At 41.1% G+C, this 12,249-nt stretch overlaps 1 protein-coding gene across 6 annotated transcripts in view; it reads right to left on the bottom strand.

Annotated features, from left to right (window-relative positions):
- Positions 1 to 11,787, bottom strand: part of LOC120566869 (ribosomal protein S6 kinase alpha-6) — a 33,361-nt gene extending 21,574 nt beyond the window's left edge. The window contains exons 1-14 of one of the 6 annotated variants that reach the window (XM_039813534.1): positions 11,392 to 11,787; positions 8,728 to 8,808; positions 8,520 to 8,636; positions 8,349 to 8,430; positions 8,114 to 8,194; positions 6,530 to 6,609; positions 5,707 to 5,813; positions 4,698 to 4,735; positions 4,235 to 4,377; positions 4,063 to 4,133; positions 3,825 to 3,913; positions 3,518 to 3,582; positions 2,927 to 3,029; positions 2,535 to 2,659 (exon numbers count right to left, since the gene is read on the bottom strand). In XM_039813534.1, the coding sequence (XP_039669468.1) occupies positions 2,535 to 2,659; positions 2,927 to 3,029; positions 3,518 to 3,582; positions 3,825 to 3,913; positions 4,063 to 4,133; positions 4,235 to 4,377; positions 4,698 to 4,735; positions 5,707 to 5,813; positions 6,530 to 6,609; positions 8,114 to 8,194; positions 8,349 to 8,430; positions 8,520 to 8,636; positions 8,728 to 8,808; positions 11,392 to 11,418 (1,209 nt within the window). In that variant the 5' untranslated portion in view covers positions 11,419 to 11,787. Of the gene's footprint in view, positions 1 to 2,534; positions 2,660 to 2,926; positions 3,030 to 3,517; positions 3,583 to 3,824; positions 3,914 to 4,062; positions 4,134 to 4,234; positions 4,378 to 4,697; positions 4,736 to 5,706; positions 5,824 to 6,529; positions 6,610 to 8,113; positions 8,197 to 8,348; positions 8,431 to 8,519; positions 8,637 to 8,727; positions 8,809 to 10,984; positions 11,316 to 11,391 lie in introns of those variants that run through there. The other 5 variants (XM_039813537.1, XM_039813536.1, XM_039813538.1 and 2 more) reach the window with 5 other exon arrangements.
- Positions 11,788 to 12,249: the final 462 nt, after the last annotated feature.

Here is a 12,249-nt window from a genome sequence, read left to right as displayed (position 1 = left end):
TTAAACCAAAAATCAGGGTTCAGGTAAGAAAGATATCTCACCCCTTCAAAGACTAGCCTTGTTGGATCTACACATAATAATCTGATGCAAAAAGTAGTTTTTTAAAGTAGATCAAGCAGGATATTTTTATCAGTGTGCCTTTGCAAAAGGTGTGTCATATTTTACTCACAAGCCAATCAGAGCAGACTGTGCTTTATTGGGAGGTGGGCTTAAAGAGACAGGCGCTAAAACGGAGCATTTAAGACAGAGGGTAAATATGGGTAAATTCAGAGAAAAAGATGATTTATGAGAAAAATAAATGAATGTGTTTTTGAACGCATGTAAACATGTTCTAGTATGAACCTGAAAATGAGCATGATAGGTCTCCTTTAACATCAACTGAAGAAATTAATAATAATAAAAAATAAAAAAAAACAGCTTCTGTCCGTCACGAGTCATGCCTACACATTTGATGTGCGGACTTGAAAACCTGGTGCTGTGTGCTTCCACCGCATTCAACACTTCTGTTCACAGAGTGGAACTTGCAGTAGTGAAGTTATTACATATTCAGCAGTCAAGAATGTCATTGCAGATTTACCGACATTGTAGCATTGGTTCCCTATTCACAAATCACGTAACGGCAAAATGCTATCAAATTAGCAGTTATGGGCATAAACTGAGCCATGCTGAATGTGGGGAGGACGAGTGTGTGTGTGTGTGTGTGTGTGTGTGTGTGTGTGTGTAGTGTAGGTCTGCAGTGGAACACAACAACCATAGAGAGGCGAAGTCCCTCCCCTTCCGGTGGACCACAATTCACTATGTATCAGTGTATCATATGTAGTGAATGGGGAAAGACAAGTTATTTTTGATCCCGTTTGAACTGAACCATGAATTACACATATCGTGTTCGTCAGTTTAAAAGCTAATTTTGCAAATCATGAAAGTCTCCGTTTATCGTTAAACTGTTGCCGTATAAGACTGTGAAAATACGTAGACGACACACTTCAAAGTCGCATGGATGATGTCTCGCTGAAGCTACGATGTCTGTTGTTTGTTTTAAAAATAATAATAATTATAATTTATTAATCCTGCAAGGGAAATTACACTTTGTCGTTATTATACACATTACACACAGGCCTGAATCTCTCTCACACACACACAGTACCTATATATGCACAAATGGAGATGTGTCAGAGTGAGGGGGCTGCAGCTGCCGATGGACATGTCGAGCAGTTGGGGATTCAGATTGGTGCCCAGGAGGTGAACTGGCACCTCTCCAGCTAACAGTCCACCACCATACTTTGGTCCATATGGGTACTCGAACCAGCAACCCTCCGGTTCCCAACCCAACTTCCTACAGACTGAGCTATTGCCACCCCACCGGGATGTAACGTTACTGACACGAGCAGCGGATCTTGCTCGTTCTTTTGCTTCTCCGCTGAGAAAAAGACGCTGGATAAAACACATCAGGTAAGATAACGTTACATGTGTTGTGGAACAGCTAGCAAGCCGAGCATCAAGCAAGGTGAAGCATATTGTGCGAAACAAGATGTAGTACACAGAGCGGTTTCAAATCCGATCATCGCTTCCCAATTTAATATGCGCGTAGTTTTGGTTTCCGAAGCGGCCAGGCGCTTGTTGTGTAGCAGCCGTGGAGCTCAGTAAGCAGCGGTCTAGTCAGGCTTTATTTCACATTGAAAAAGCTGTGAAACGGAAAAACAACCATTGGATCAAAATAAAACATTCCTCTTATTTGTGAAAATAGGCATGTGACCCGCTTCAACTCCAACCCTCAAAGAACCGGAATCGTAAGGAAGAATCTGAATTGTTAAAATCCAAACAATGCCCAACCCTAGTGGTACTACGACAAACCTACAACAAAATGAGACTTTCTTCACTTGGAAAATTATCTTTTAAATTGACGAACATCGTATGTGTAATTTATGACTCAATTCAAGCGGGATCAAAACATTTTTTGTCTCTCCACGTTCACTACCGTACATATGTTTTCCGAATTAAGGTCCCATGGGGACCACCGGAAGAGGAGGGACTTCACCCCACTATTAAAAGGATCGTTTTGGTTGTTTTGCAACTAGGTTTAATTTTTGCAGTTGTTGCCATCATGTCAATCAATTTTGATCCTAATTCGACTTCTTTGTACAGAAATCGACATTTAAGTCTGCAGTGAATATTGTCAGATTGAAAGGCAGCCACTAGAATCAAGAAAGGAAGTGTGTAAGCAACTCTCAAAAAATATTCAAGAGAGATTTGTACACTAAAATGCTGTGATAATTTAACAGGTGTGTGCCTGCAAGATGAAATCTGTGTGAAGTGGTAGACACTTCTAGTTAGTTAGCTTTTGGTGTTGCAATGTGGCAAGTCCACTGTTGGAGGTGAACGAAATTACTCTGTAATTTTTGCACACCAATTGAGCTTCATACAAAGGCTAAAAAGTTAAAGAATATCTGTGTGTGATCTTCATGTCTTTGAGTTAATATGCTAAGAATTAATTAGTGTAAATTGTGATAGAGGACATTTGCACAGTGTGTGTTCACCTGCACTATGGGGAGTATGCTGAGCAGCGGGGAGCTCTTGTTCTCATCCATAGGGTTTGGAGCAACAAAACTGAAGCCTTTGAAGAGCTGGTGGGCGTTAGCACTGGGAGGAATACCTGGGGAGTCTGAACATACAGAGATAATTCATAATATAGACATTTGAACATACAGACACCCAATGAAATTGGGAGTTATTTCTTGTAGTCAGTGCTGAGTAGTTTCCATGGCTGCAGGAGTGGCTGTTGTTTTTAATTACAAAAGCACGTGAACAGAGAGTGTGTGTGTGTGTGTGTGTGTGTGTGTGTGTGTGTGTGTGTGTGTGTGTGTGTGTGTGTGTGTGTGTGTGTGTGTGTGTGTGTGTGTGTGTGTGTGTGTGTGTGTGTATCATTTACCTTTAGGCGTTTTAGCGGTGAACTCGGGGTCAAAGCAGAACGTGTCATCGGGTTTACCCGCTGCAGGCTTGAATGGGGGCTGGAGCTCTCTCCTGTACAGTTTCTGCAGAAGAAAACGAATACAGTAAACACAAATACTGTACATGCTAGAAAATCAAACCTCACCACAGGCTGTTTGCAGTGTGTGAACATATGTGAGAGAGACGCCCCCTCCCAGATTAACCCGCTCCCATCCCTCTACAGCCCGGTCCAGCAAATAGCATCCTGCAGGCTCCTAAACACTCACGCAGGGCTATTAGTGCACACACAGTGAGAACTGGCCCTCTGCCCAGACACACACACACACACACACACACACACACACACACTAGTTTGCATGGCCAAGAATGATGGCCAGAACTCACCAAGCCAACCGTTTGTTAGGTGTGAATCCTCAACAGAAGCTGGAGACTTACATGGGTCTGTGAGAAATGAGGTGTGTGTGTGTGTGTGTGTGTGTGTGTGTGTGTGTGTGTGTGTGTGTGTGTGTGTGTGTGTGTGTGTGTGTGTGTGTGTGTGTGTGTGTGTGTGTGTGTGTGTGTGTGCGCTCACATTCCAGTCGATGGTGGAAAAGAAAGCGTGGCGTTTGATCTCCTCCACTCCGTCGGGACCGGCCCCTAAAGACACAGATCACTCTGGTTCAGTTACCCTGGCACGTTTGTCATTTTATTGTTTTCAGAGGATCAACACATTCACACATTCTTCTCCCAGCGGGTTTCCAGCATGTGATTTTAGTGGATGCCAGAATGTTAACAAGCTCAAGCTAAGCGAGTGGCACAATGCGCGGATCAACAACACCTCGTTTTCTTTTATTCTAACAGGTCTACATGCTCACCCAATCGACTGTAATGAATCTTACCTAGTCTGTTAGAAGGGTTACGTTTGAACAGCATTCTCAGCAAACTCTGGGCTTCCAGACTTAGGAACTGGGGCATTCCCAACTTAGCTCTGGAGGGCGGAAACGAGCAGAGAGCGACAGGTACCGGTAGATATGGACAAAAAGAAAAAGCCATGGTTCATCATTACTTACAAATCAAAACTTGACTCACTTCTGTCACACTTTGAGTGTCTTTATCATGCAGTGCCTAATGACTCACTTGAGAATCATGTTCATGGTCTCATTGCGGTCTTTCCCTTGGAACGGTAATGTCCCCGTTAGCATCTCAAACTGCAAACACACAACGAAAGAAAGGGAATATAATCAACAGGATTTTTTTCCCCCTATCAGTTCATATACATGTCAAAGCAAACAAAAAAAAAATTCTGTACCATAAGTACTCCCAGAGACCACCAGTCTGCACTCTGTGTGTGTCCTCTCCTGTTGACCACCTCAGGGGCCATATACTCCACCGTACCACAGAAGGAATACGCCTTCTTATCAACATCTACAGACTCTTTACTCAAACCAAAGTCTGCATACACAGCAATGCAAAGCAAAAACATGGTAAGATACACAGCTGACTGAACAATCCCATGCAATAGTTATACTATACTTTTATGCTTTAGGGGTTGGCAAAAGAAAGGTAAAAACAGCTGCTGAGGAAAGCCAGCCTACGGACAAACATGGGGACATAAATAGTTTCTCAGTAAAGACACATTTAATATAATACAAGTTTAATGACTATGGCTATTAACTAGATTAGGCTATTCGATTACTCTTTTTGAATAAATAATAAATAAAATTACAAATTACATTTGCATTAAATTTTAAAGCATCAAATCAAAAACATACCTGTTAACTTTATGTGTCCAGCTTCATCAAGTAAGATGCTGAAAGACAATAAGAGGTTTTCCAAGGAGGTGAGCTTCAAAACAACAATACAACAATGATATTTAATCACCCAAGAAATCTTTGCAAATCTATTCTTCTTCTAAATTCTGCAGGTTTCCAATGGACTGCTAATCATGAGGAATAACACTCCATTCAAAGCCACATTGGACACATCCAGTCACAAATTCTGAAACTACTCAGGCTGGGCTAAAGTCAAGAATGTGTTAGCTGGTACGGATCTGTGTGACAATGTATGTTATGGGCAGAAATGAGTTGTGAAACATAAAAGGATCAGCTGTATATGGTGAAGGTCGCGTGTCAAGTAGAGAAAAACACTGCAACACATTCATCCTGAAGAGAATTGCATGAGGATACATGTTTGACTCCAATACCATGGAGTTGGAGAAATGAACACACTATGAACGGATTTTCTTTTAGGTGATGAAAAACAAATGTCCTTTGAATTCTCATCAGCTATCTATCATAAAAGATTAAACATCTCTTCACAACATCTGCTAAAAACACCTTTTTTGGCTATGTTTTATGCATACTGCATATGGGTAATTATCTCATAGCATAATTTCCTCTTTATTACTTAAGACAATCATTTTGCTTTTAGGTCTAACTCTTTTCAGCCATTCACTAATTTATTACAGGAAATATGGAGAAGGAGGGGGGATTGGACATGAATGTGTTATGGTTCAAAAACAATGTCCAAGTAAAAGAATGATAATAAAAAACATTTTAAATTTTAAATGTTAGAGTAATGCCTGAGATTTATCAACTTTCTGAAATAATGAGTAATGCTTATGGCATGTGATAACGGACGGAGTTGTACAGTTTATATTTGTAAGTCAAAAATCATCAGTAAGAACAAATATCTGTAGGTAAGTTGGAAGGCGTTGGAAGAGGACTGTGGGGGTTGGAATGTGAGTGGGCAAAATGTGAAGGTGAGGTCTAGGACTCATACTTCTCTGGCTTGAGATCTCTGTAAACTATGCCCAGGCTGTGCAGGTGGTTGAGGGCCAGGGCCAGCTCTGCAAGGTAGAATTTCACATCTTCCTCTGTAAACATAACCTGATAAGAACTGGACAAATTTACTCTCTGAACTAAGAAGAGGAGAGAAATTCAGCAGCAAAGAAAAAAAAAAAAAAAAAAAAAAAAAGACAACTTCAATATTAAGCGGAAAAAAAAACAACAGAGAAAACAGAAGATTATTATTGTCACAACAACAACATTTCAAATAGGTTACACTGCTCAGCAAGCTGTTGATTTGACATTGCCAGCAGCTATTGCTTTGGTTCTGAGACATGCTTTCAACACAAGGTCTATCTGGAGAACAATCACACATTTGAGTTCCCTGAAAGCATTTGAAAAGAACTCATCTGTGCATCTAACTGACAAGCAACGGATGATCTAAAAGCGAATAAAGATTCTAAGAAAAGCACTTGTGATTCCATGAGGAATTCAAGTCATGATTTAAATAAAAGGCCAAACAGAAAGCAGGAGAGACAAATGACTTGGCAGTGCTTATGCTTTAATTAAATACATTTTTACATTTCTGCACACTAAATTTGCACCTGTTCCATTTGTAGCTGTCAGCTTAACAATCCCTTAGGGTTTCTAGAAGAACACTGTGGCATATGTAGTTCTTATTTTCATAGACATGTTTAAAACATTAGGCATTAGGCAAACAAGACCATTAAATAATAGAATAATAAGGACATGCTGTACTTTTCTTTTTGGACAGAAAAAGTTGCAAACAAACTTAAAGTAACAGGACGTAAGGTTACCTCTTTGGATAAGCGAGTGAATACATCCCCTCCCCTGAGAAAGTCCAGTATTAAATACAGTTTCCCTTCCGTCTGAAAGGCTGGGAGACAAGGAAACATGTCAATTTCCTGCAAGCTAATCATGTTTGGATTTCAAATTAGACACTTAGGGTGATGCATGTAAACACTGTAACTCACTTACAATAGCAACAGCTTTCCAACATTAACAATGATGATTTTGATATCAAGATAGATATTAGCTTGATCCTTTTGTTTTTAAATATTGTTTTAATGTGTATGTATTGTATGTAATATGTATTGTGGAAATCTGTGTTAAACTAATAATAAACTTGACTAATTGGGACTAATTCCTGTTCAATAACTATGTAATGTAATGTGTTTACACCGGCTATGTAAATTCACTTGGCGCCACGTTGCACCTCTTCCTACAGTGACTGAACTCAGGCGGATGGAGCGCAATTTTTCAGATTTCAGATTTTTTTAGGGTTTCAGATATACTATGAGCCATGTCGCAGTGCAAGGAGGGGATGAGATTTTTATTTTGCAGCCGTTGTGATTTCTCATTTATTCATAACCAACGTCATTATTTAAGTTTTAATCATTTCCTCTGCTGTGGATCATATAAGATGTGTCGCTTCCTAACCTCGTATACGTCAAGGACGTCAGCATCCTTTTTCTCCAGTAAAAATAGGTTGGAGGTGAAGGAATGCGTGATAAATAGCGCCAGGGCAAGCGGCACGTCGCTTAGTCTGTTCGCTGATGCACAGAGTCGGTTAGGACATCTTCATTGGGAAATATGCAGTGTTCCAAATTATTATGCCAATGATATTTTACAATGATTTTCCTAAATAGTCGATGCAAATGACAGTCAGTAGAACTTTCAAGTCACCAACCGTTAGGGTATAAGTCAAATTTCATTGAACAAACCACCCAACGAAAACAGTATTTTTTTCAAAAAATACACTGTTCCAAATTATTATGCAGAGTTAATTAACAGAGTTTCAAAGCATTTTATAGGTTGTAACAAACTGAAAATGGTCATTTGAATTTTCAGCATTAGGAGGTCATATTTACTGAAATCAAAAGCTATTTCAAGCAAACCCATCTTAACAGGGCCAGTTCCATGTTAACATAGAAGCCCTTCTTTGATATCACCTTCACAATTCTTGCATCCATTGAACTTGTGAGTTTATGGAGAACTTCTGCTTGAATTTCTTTGCAGGATGTCAGAATAGCCCCCCAGAGCTGCCCCAGCTCCAAAGGTTCTCAATAATCAACAATGTGAGGTTTGCTCATCACGTCGCGTCCAGGTAGGAAGAGGTGTTACTTGCACGAGTTTGATCGCTCGAGTTAAAATATTTCAACTCGTGCGGATACGCAAATGGCCCGCCTCAAATTTGCATTTATCCTCATCTTTGCATTGACTTTGTATGTAATCGTGCCATGCAATTGGTGCGATTACACCATCATAACACTCGAAATATTTTGAAAAATTATGTCTCAGATTGGAACATAAAGATGCACATAAACAGCTTATCCCTACTTGAGATAGGTGTAGACTATGTAAATAGGAGTTTCTCTTACCGTAGTGCAATTTCACTATGAAGGGATGATTGACTTCCACTAAAATGTCTCTTTCCATCTTAGTGCGAACTCTGTCCCTGACTGGAGAGACAGAACAGGAAGAGACAGAGAGAGACAGAGAGAGAGACAGAGAGAGAGAGAGAGAGAGAAATTCAACACTAAGGACAGAACATACTGGATGATTTACACTGTGGGGTTTTGTGAGGATGTAGATTGAAAACAAAAGTTGTGTTACCTTTCAAAGATGCCTTTTTTAGAACTTTCATTGCATATAACTGACCAGCATCTGGACCCACGATCTTCCTGACGAGAAATACCTGAGGGAACAAGAGAAGTTCAGAAAGATACAAGCACCAGTATGATTGCGCTGATGGAAACATTTTATTTGTCTGCTAGGTTTCCTCACCTTGCCGAAAGAGCCCTGGCCAAGGACTTTGAGCAGTTCAAACTGAGATGGATCAGCTTTCTCGCAGCCCTCTTTTACATGGTGGGTGATCGGAATCTCCTCATATGTCCCTTCGTCCTACACAAATCGTATCAATATGAGACAGCCGCACAAGACTGCAGGTCTATCATCCGACATGCTCCAAGACCCTACGCCCATCATTACTTACACAGTGTGAGAAAGACTCTCCCTCCTCCATGGGCTCGTCCATGATCTCATGCCCATTGACCTGCAGCGAAACCAAAACAATCTGTCGGAGTCAGCATCAGTAAACACTTTGACAAAGCTTTGTCATCCTTGTTTTCAACTGAACAGGATAATGAGTGCAGCTGCTGCACGCCCACACGTATGACGGAAGATTCAACAGATGAAATCGATGAGTCACATGGAATAACAGTGCGCTTTCACTTTTCCCAACGCAGGCTCTTTTCGTTGTCAACAGTATGGATTCCATATTCTAAGCCTGTCCAGCTGTCCAGCGCTCATCCTGTCCATATAAGGCCCCTCATTATTAGCATTCTAGCTTAATCCCCAGCCAGGACAAAAACAACATGTCTGACTGGCTCTGAGAGTCTGATGTTTGATTTGCTGCAGTCAGCATTCAACCTCTCAAGGAGAAACTATGGCTAAGCTCTTTTATGGCTTTAAGCTGATAGTCGTGGGAACAGGTTTTTATTTTTTAAAAGACCACAGCTAGACATTTTTTGTTCTACCCAGTTATATTTAGGAGCCCTTTTCATGCCTCTCTTTTGTTTGTTTAAATAGACATACTCTGTGATAATGTCAGCAGAGGAATGTCAGCCATTTCAGCATCCGCAAGTAAAACAATCAAACTGACTGACCGCTGTGACATTAACCAGGTCTGCATATTTCAATTCTGGGCTGAAGCTCAGCCTGCGTGATGTATTCAGTCCTGGGTGTTTGTGTGTTGAATTCTATCAAGCCTCTGAAGAGGGGAGATGAGTCACAGCCCTACGCAAGCCCACTCAGTGGGTGGAGCCACCGACATACACTCACACCGGTACATCAACAGAACGGAGGCCAACAAACCACTCTCCAATATCTTGGCACAATAGTATGACATTATCAACATAAACATTCAAATCAGTCACGATGTACACTTCAAAGCAAGACAGAACACAGAATTGTGTCAAAATGTAAGCCTTGGTGCATCTCTTAAGTATAACATCCAGGCTAGCCAAAGCCAGGGCAGTGCTTGTGTCATAATTCACACATACATTTTCACTCCCACCTTTGCTGTGGCTCATCACGGCTTGTAACAGAGTGCAGCCTACACTTGCAGCACAACCAGGCGAGCCTTTTCCAGCCATTTGGAAAGATGTCTGACAGCCATACATAATATCATCTGACAATCCCTGTTACCAGCATGTAATACTTTAGTTAAATATCATCTTCAAAGTCAAACATTGGTACAAAGTGCATTAAACAACTAGTATAACCACTAGGCCGGTTTAGGTGTCTAAGCTTTAATGTTTACTTATCCGTTTCGGTTACCTTGGCAGCTTTCAAATGTGCAGCATTTAGTGAACAGCAGATTAAAGTGCTTATTCATAGCAAGAGATGAAAAACCTTTTGAAACAGTTCATGAATTCTTCAATGTCTCCACGTCACCTACCTAAACTGAGCTCCTTCAACAGATACAAATGTGGCAGAAGTCTACCAAATGACCACAGAGATGAGAGTTTACCTCAACAAAGAATGGACTAGGTCAAAAGTGTATGTTGCAATAGCTTTCTGCTGGCTTAAAAACAGTCGCAGCAGTCGGACAGACAGTTTGGACTGTAGGTGTGAAAGACTGCAAAGAATCCCAGAGATGGAGAGGTTTAGGATGTCAGCTTGGCTTATCTGCACAAAAACACCTCACCGTGGGACCCATACAAAAGGCAAACTGAACCTTTCCACATTCTTCACAACACAGCATTTAGACAAGTCTTTAAAAGGCATCATTGGTTTCACTAAAGTTCTGAAGATGATAAATTGATATTATTAATATTTACATTCCATTAAGAGTCCCCTGTTATGAGCCTGGTGGAATGGTTAATATGTTGCGGTAATGTTCAATCGCAACAACTTCACTCTGCTAATGCAGCTGACACACTGTTAGCGGTGTACGATAGATTAATAGTTTTATCAAATTATTACGTATTTTTTAAAAAACAAGGAAAAAAACCCCGAGAGTTAAAGCTTATAGCCGCATCACTTGTGCTGGTGACAAGTCAGCCCTCACAGAAAAAAAACCCAAAAAAAAAAAAACAAACAAAAAAAATAAAATAAAAAAAAAAAAAAAAAAATTGTAAAAGTATTTTACTCTAATAGCCTTACTATGGATACATGAAAACACTTTGCCAGCTCTTAATTAACAATACGGTGGAGGTTGAATACAAACTTGTGTCCAAGTTTCATACCTGCAAGCCGTCAGCTAGCAAGCTAACTACATGCTAATGCTACATACGCTAAGCTAGCTATGAGGCAAACTCCTCTTGAGAAGTGTAGCTAAATAACAACAAAAGCTAAGATGAGGTCATGTCTCATTAGATTGAGGGCCCGTCCTCTCCTGTGGAATAAAGAGCGGTTGCGAAAGCCTGGGCGGGCAGCTATCAAACTAATAAACACGGACAGTGCAACAACAATAAACACCTAACCAGCTGTTAGCATTAGCTAGCGTGTTAGCATGCATCACGGTGCGCTGCAGATCGTGACGCGAATATAAGCGCTACCCAGACTCGCAGGGCAAGCTAACTTAACGGGACAGCACAAACCAAAAAACAATGTTAAGCAAATCAACATGCAAATCTTGCATGTATCAACTCACCTCACTACAAACGCTGTTTACCTCCATCTTGTGCCAGGATCCCTCTCTAAGTCTAAGGCATCGTAGTCCACCTAGACCCCCGCTCCACGTTGCATCTCTTCCCCTCTGTGGAAGTCCGGCTATTCTGCTTTGATGATCAGAACCAAGCTGTGTGGCTGGGGGCCGCTATCCGGATGGAATCGGGGGCTCGGTGCGCGGAATAGTTGATGTTGATGACTGGACCATACGCTGGCCGAGAGCACCGTTACCCTGCCATGGATGCGAATATGGCGGCTATCGTGGTACCTGATCGTCAGTGAATGAGAGTTTATTGACGTATTTATGACGCAATTGTGTTAAGGATTTCCCCCCAGTCCAAACCAAAGCAACTGATCTGGAGATAAAGAGGAGGTAGAGAGGACGTGGGGACTTGTTGCTGTGTGACTTAAGCCTACTTGCATCCGGCTGATGGACCATTTGCTTGCGACAAAAAAGAAAAGTCACTGTATTGTAACACGGACAGGACAAGGAGTTTAAGGTTGACGCAGGATAGAATTAGGGAACAAAGCAGACACGTTGTGGTGAGCCAGAAATCTAAGCCCCTGATCTTAAGGGTGGAAGTTGAATGTTTTAAAGCCACTGTTTCATAAGCATGTCCATCCCTAAGTGGAAATAAGAGGCTTAAAGCTCATCCACGCACTTTCCCTTCAGCTCTGTCTCTCTCCCACCCACAGGCACAAAGTATTTGTGTGGTGGTGAGGTAATGTAATATACACTACGTGTTTACATGTGTTGCATGGACATTCAATAGTCACAACTTAGCATGTAAATCACAATTATTAATGTAATTTGGCGTTAGACAGACAATGAACAGTCTGT

Source organism: Perca fluviatilis, chromosome 10 (genome assembly GCF_010015445.1).
Source record: "Perca fluviatilis chromosome 10, GENO_Pfluv_1.0, whole genome shotgun sequence".
NCBI lineage: Eukaryota > Metazoa > Chordata > Actinopteri > Perciformes > Percidae > Perca > Perca fluviatilis.
The sequence above is the reverse complement of the archived record's forward strand: the minus strand, read 5'-3'. Positions and strand labels throughout refer to the sequence as shown.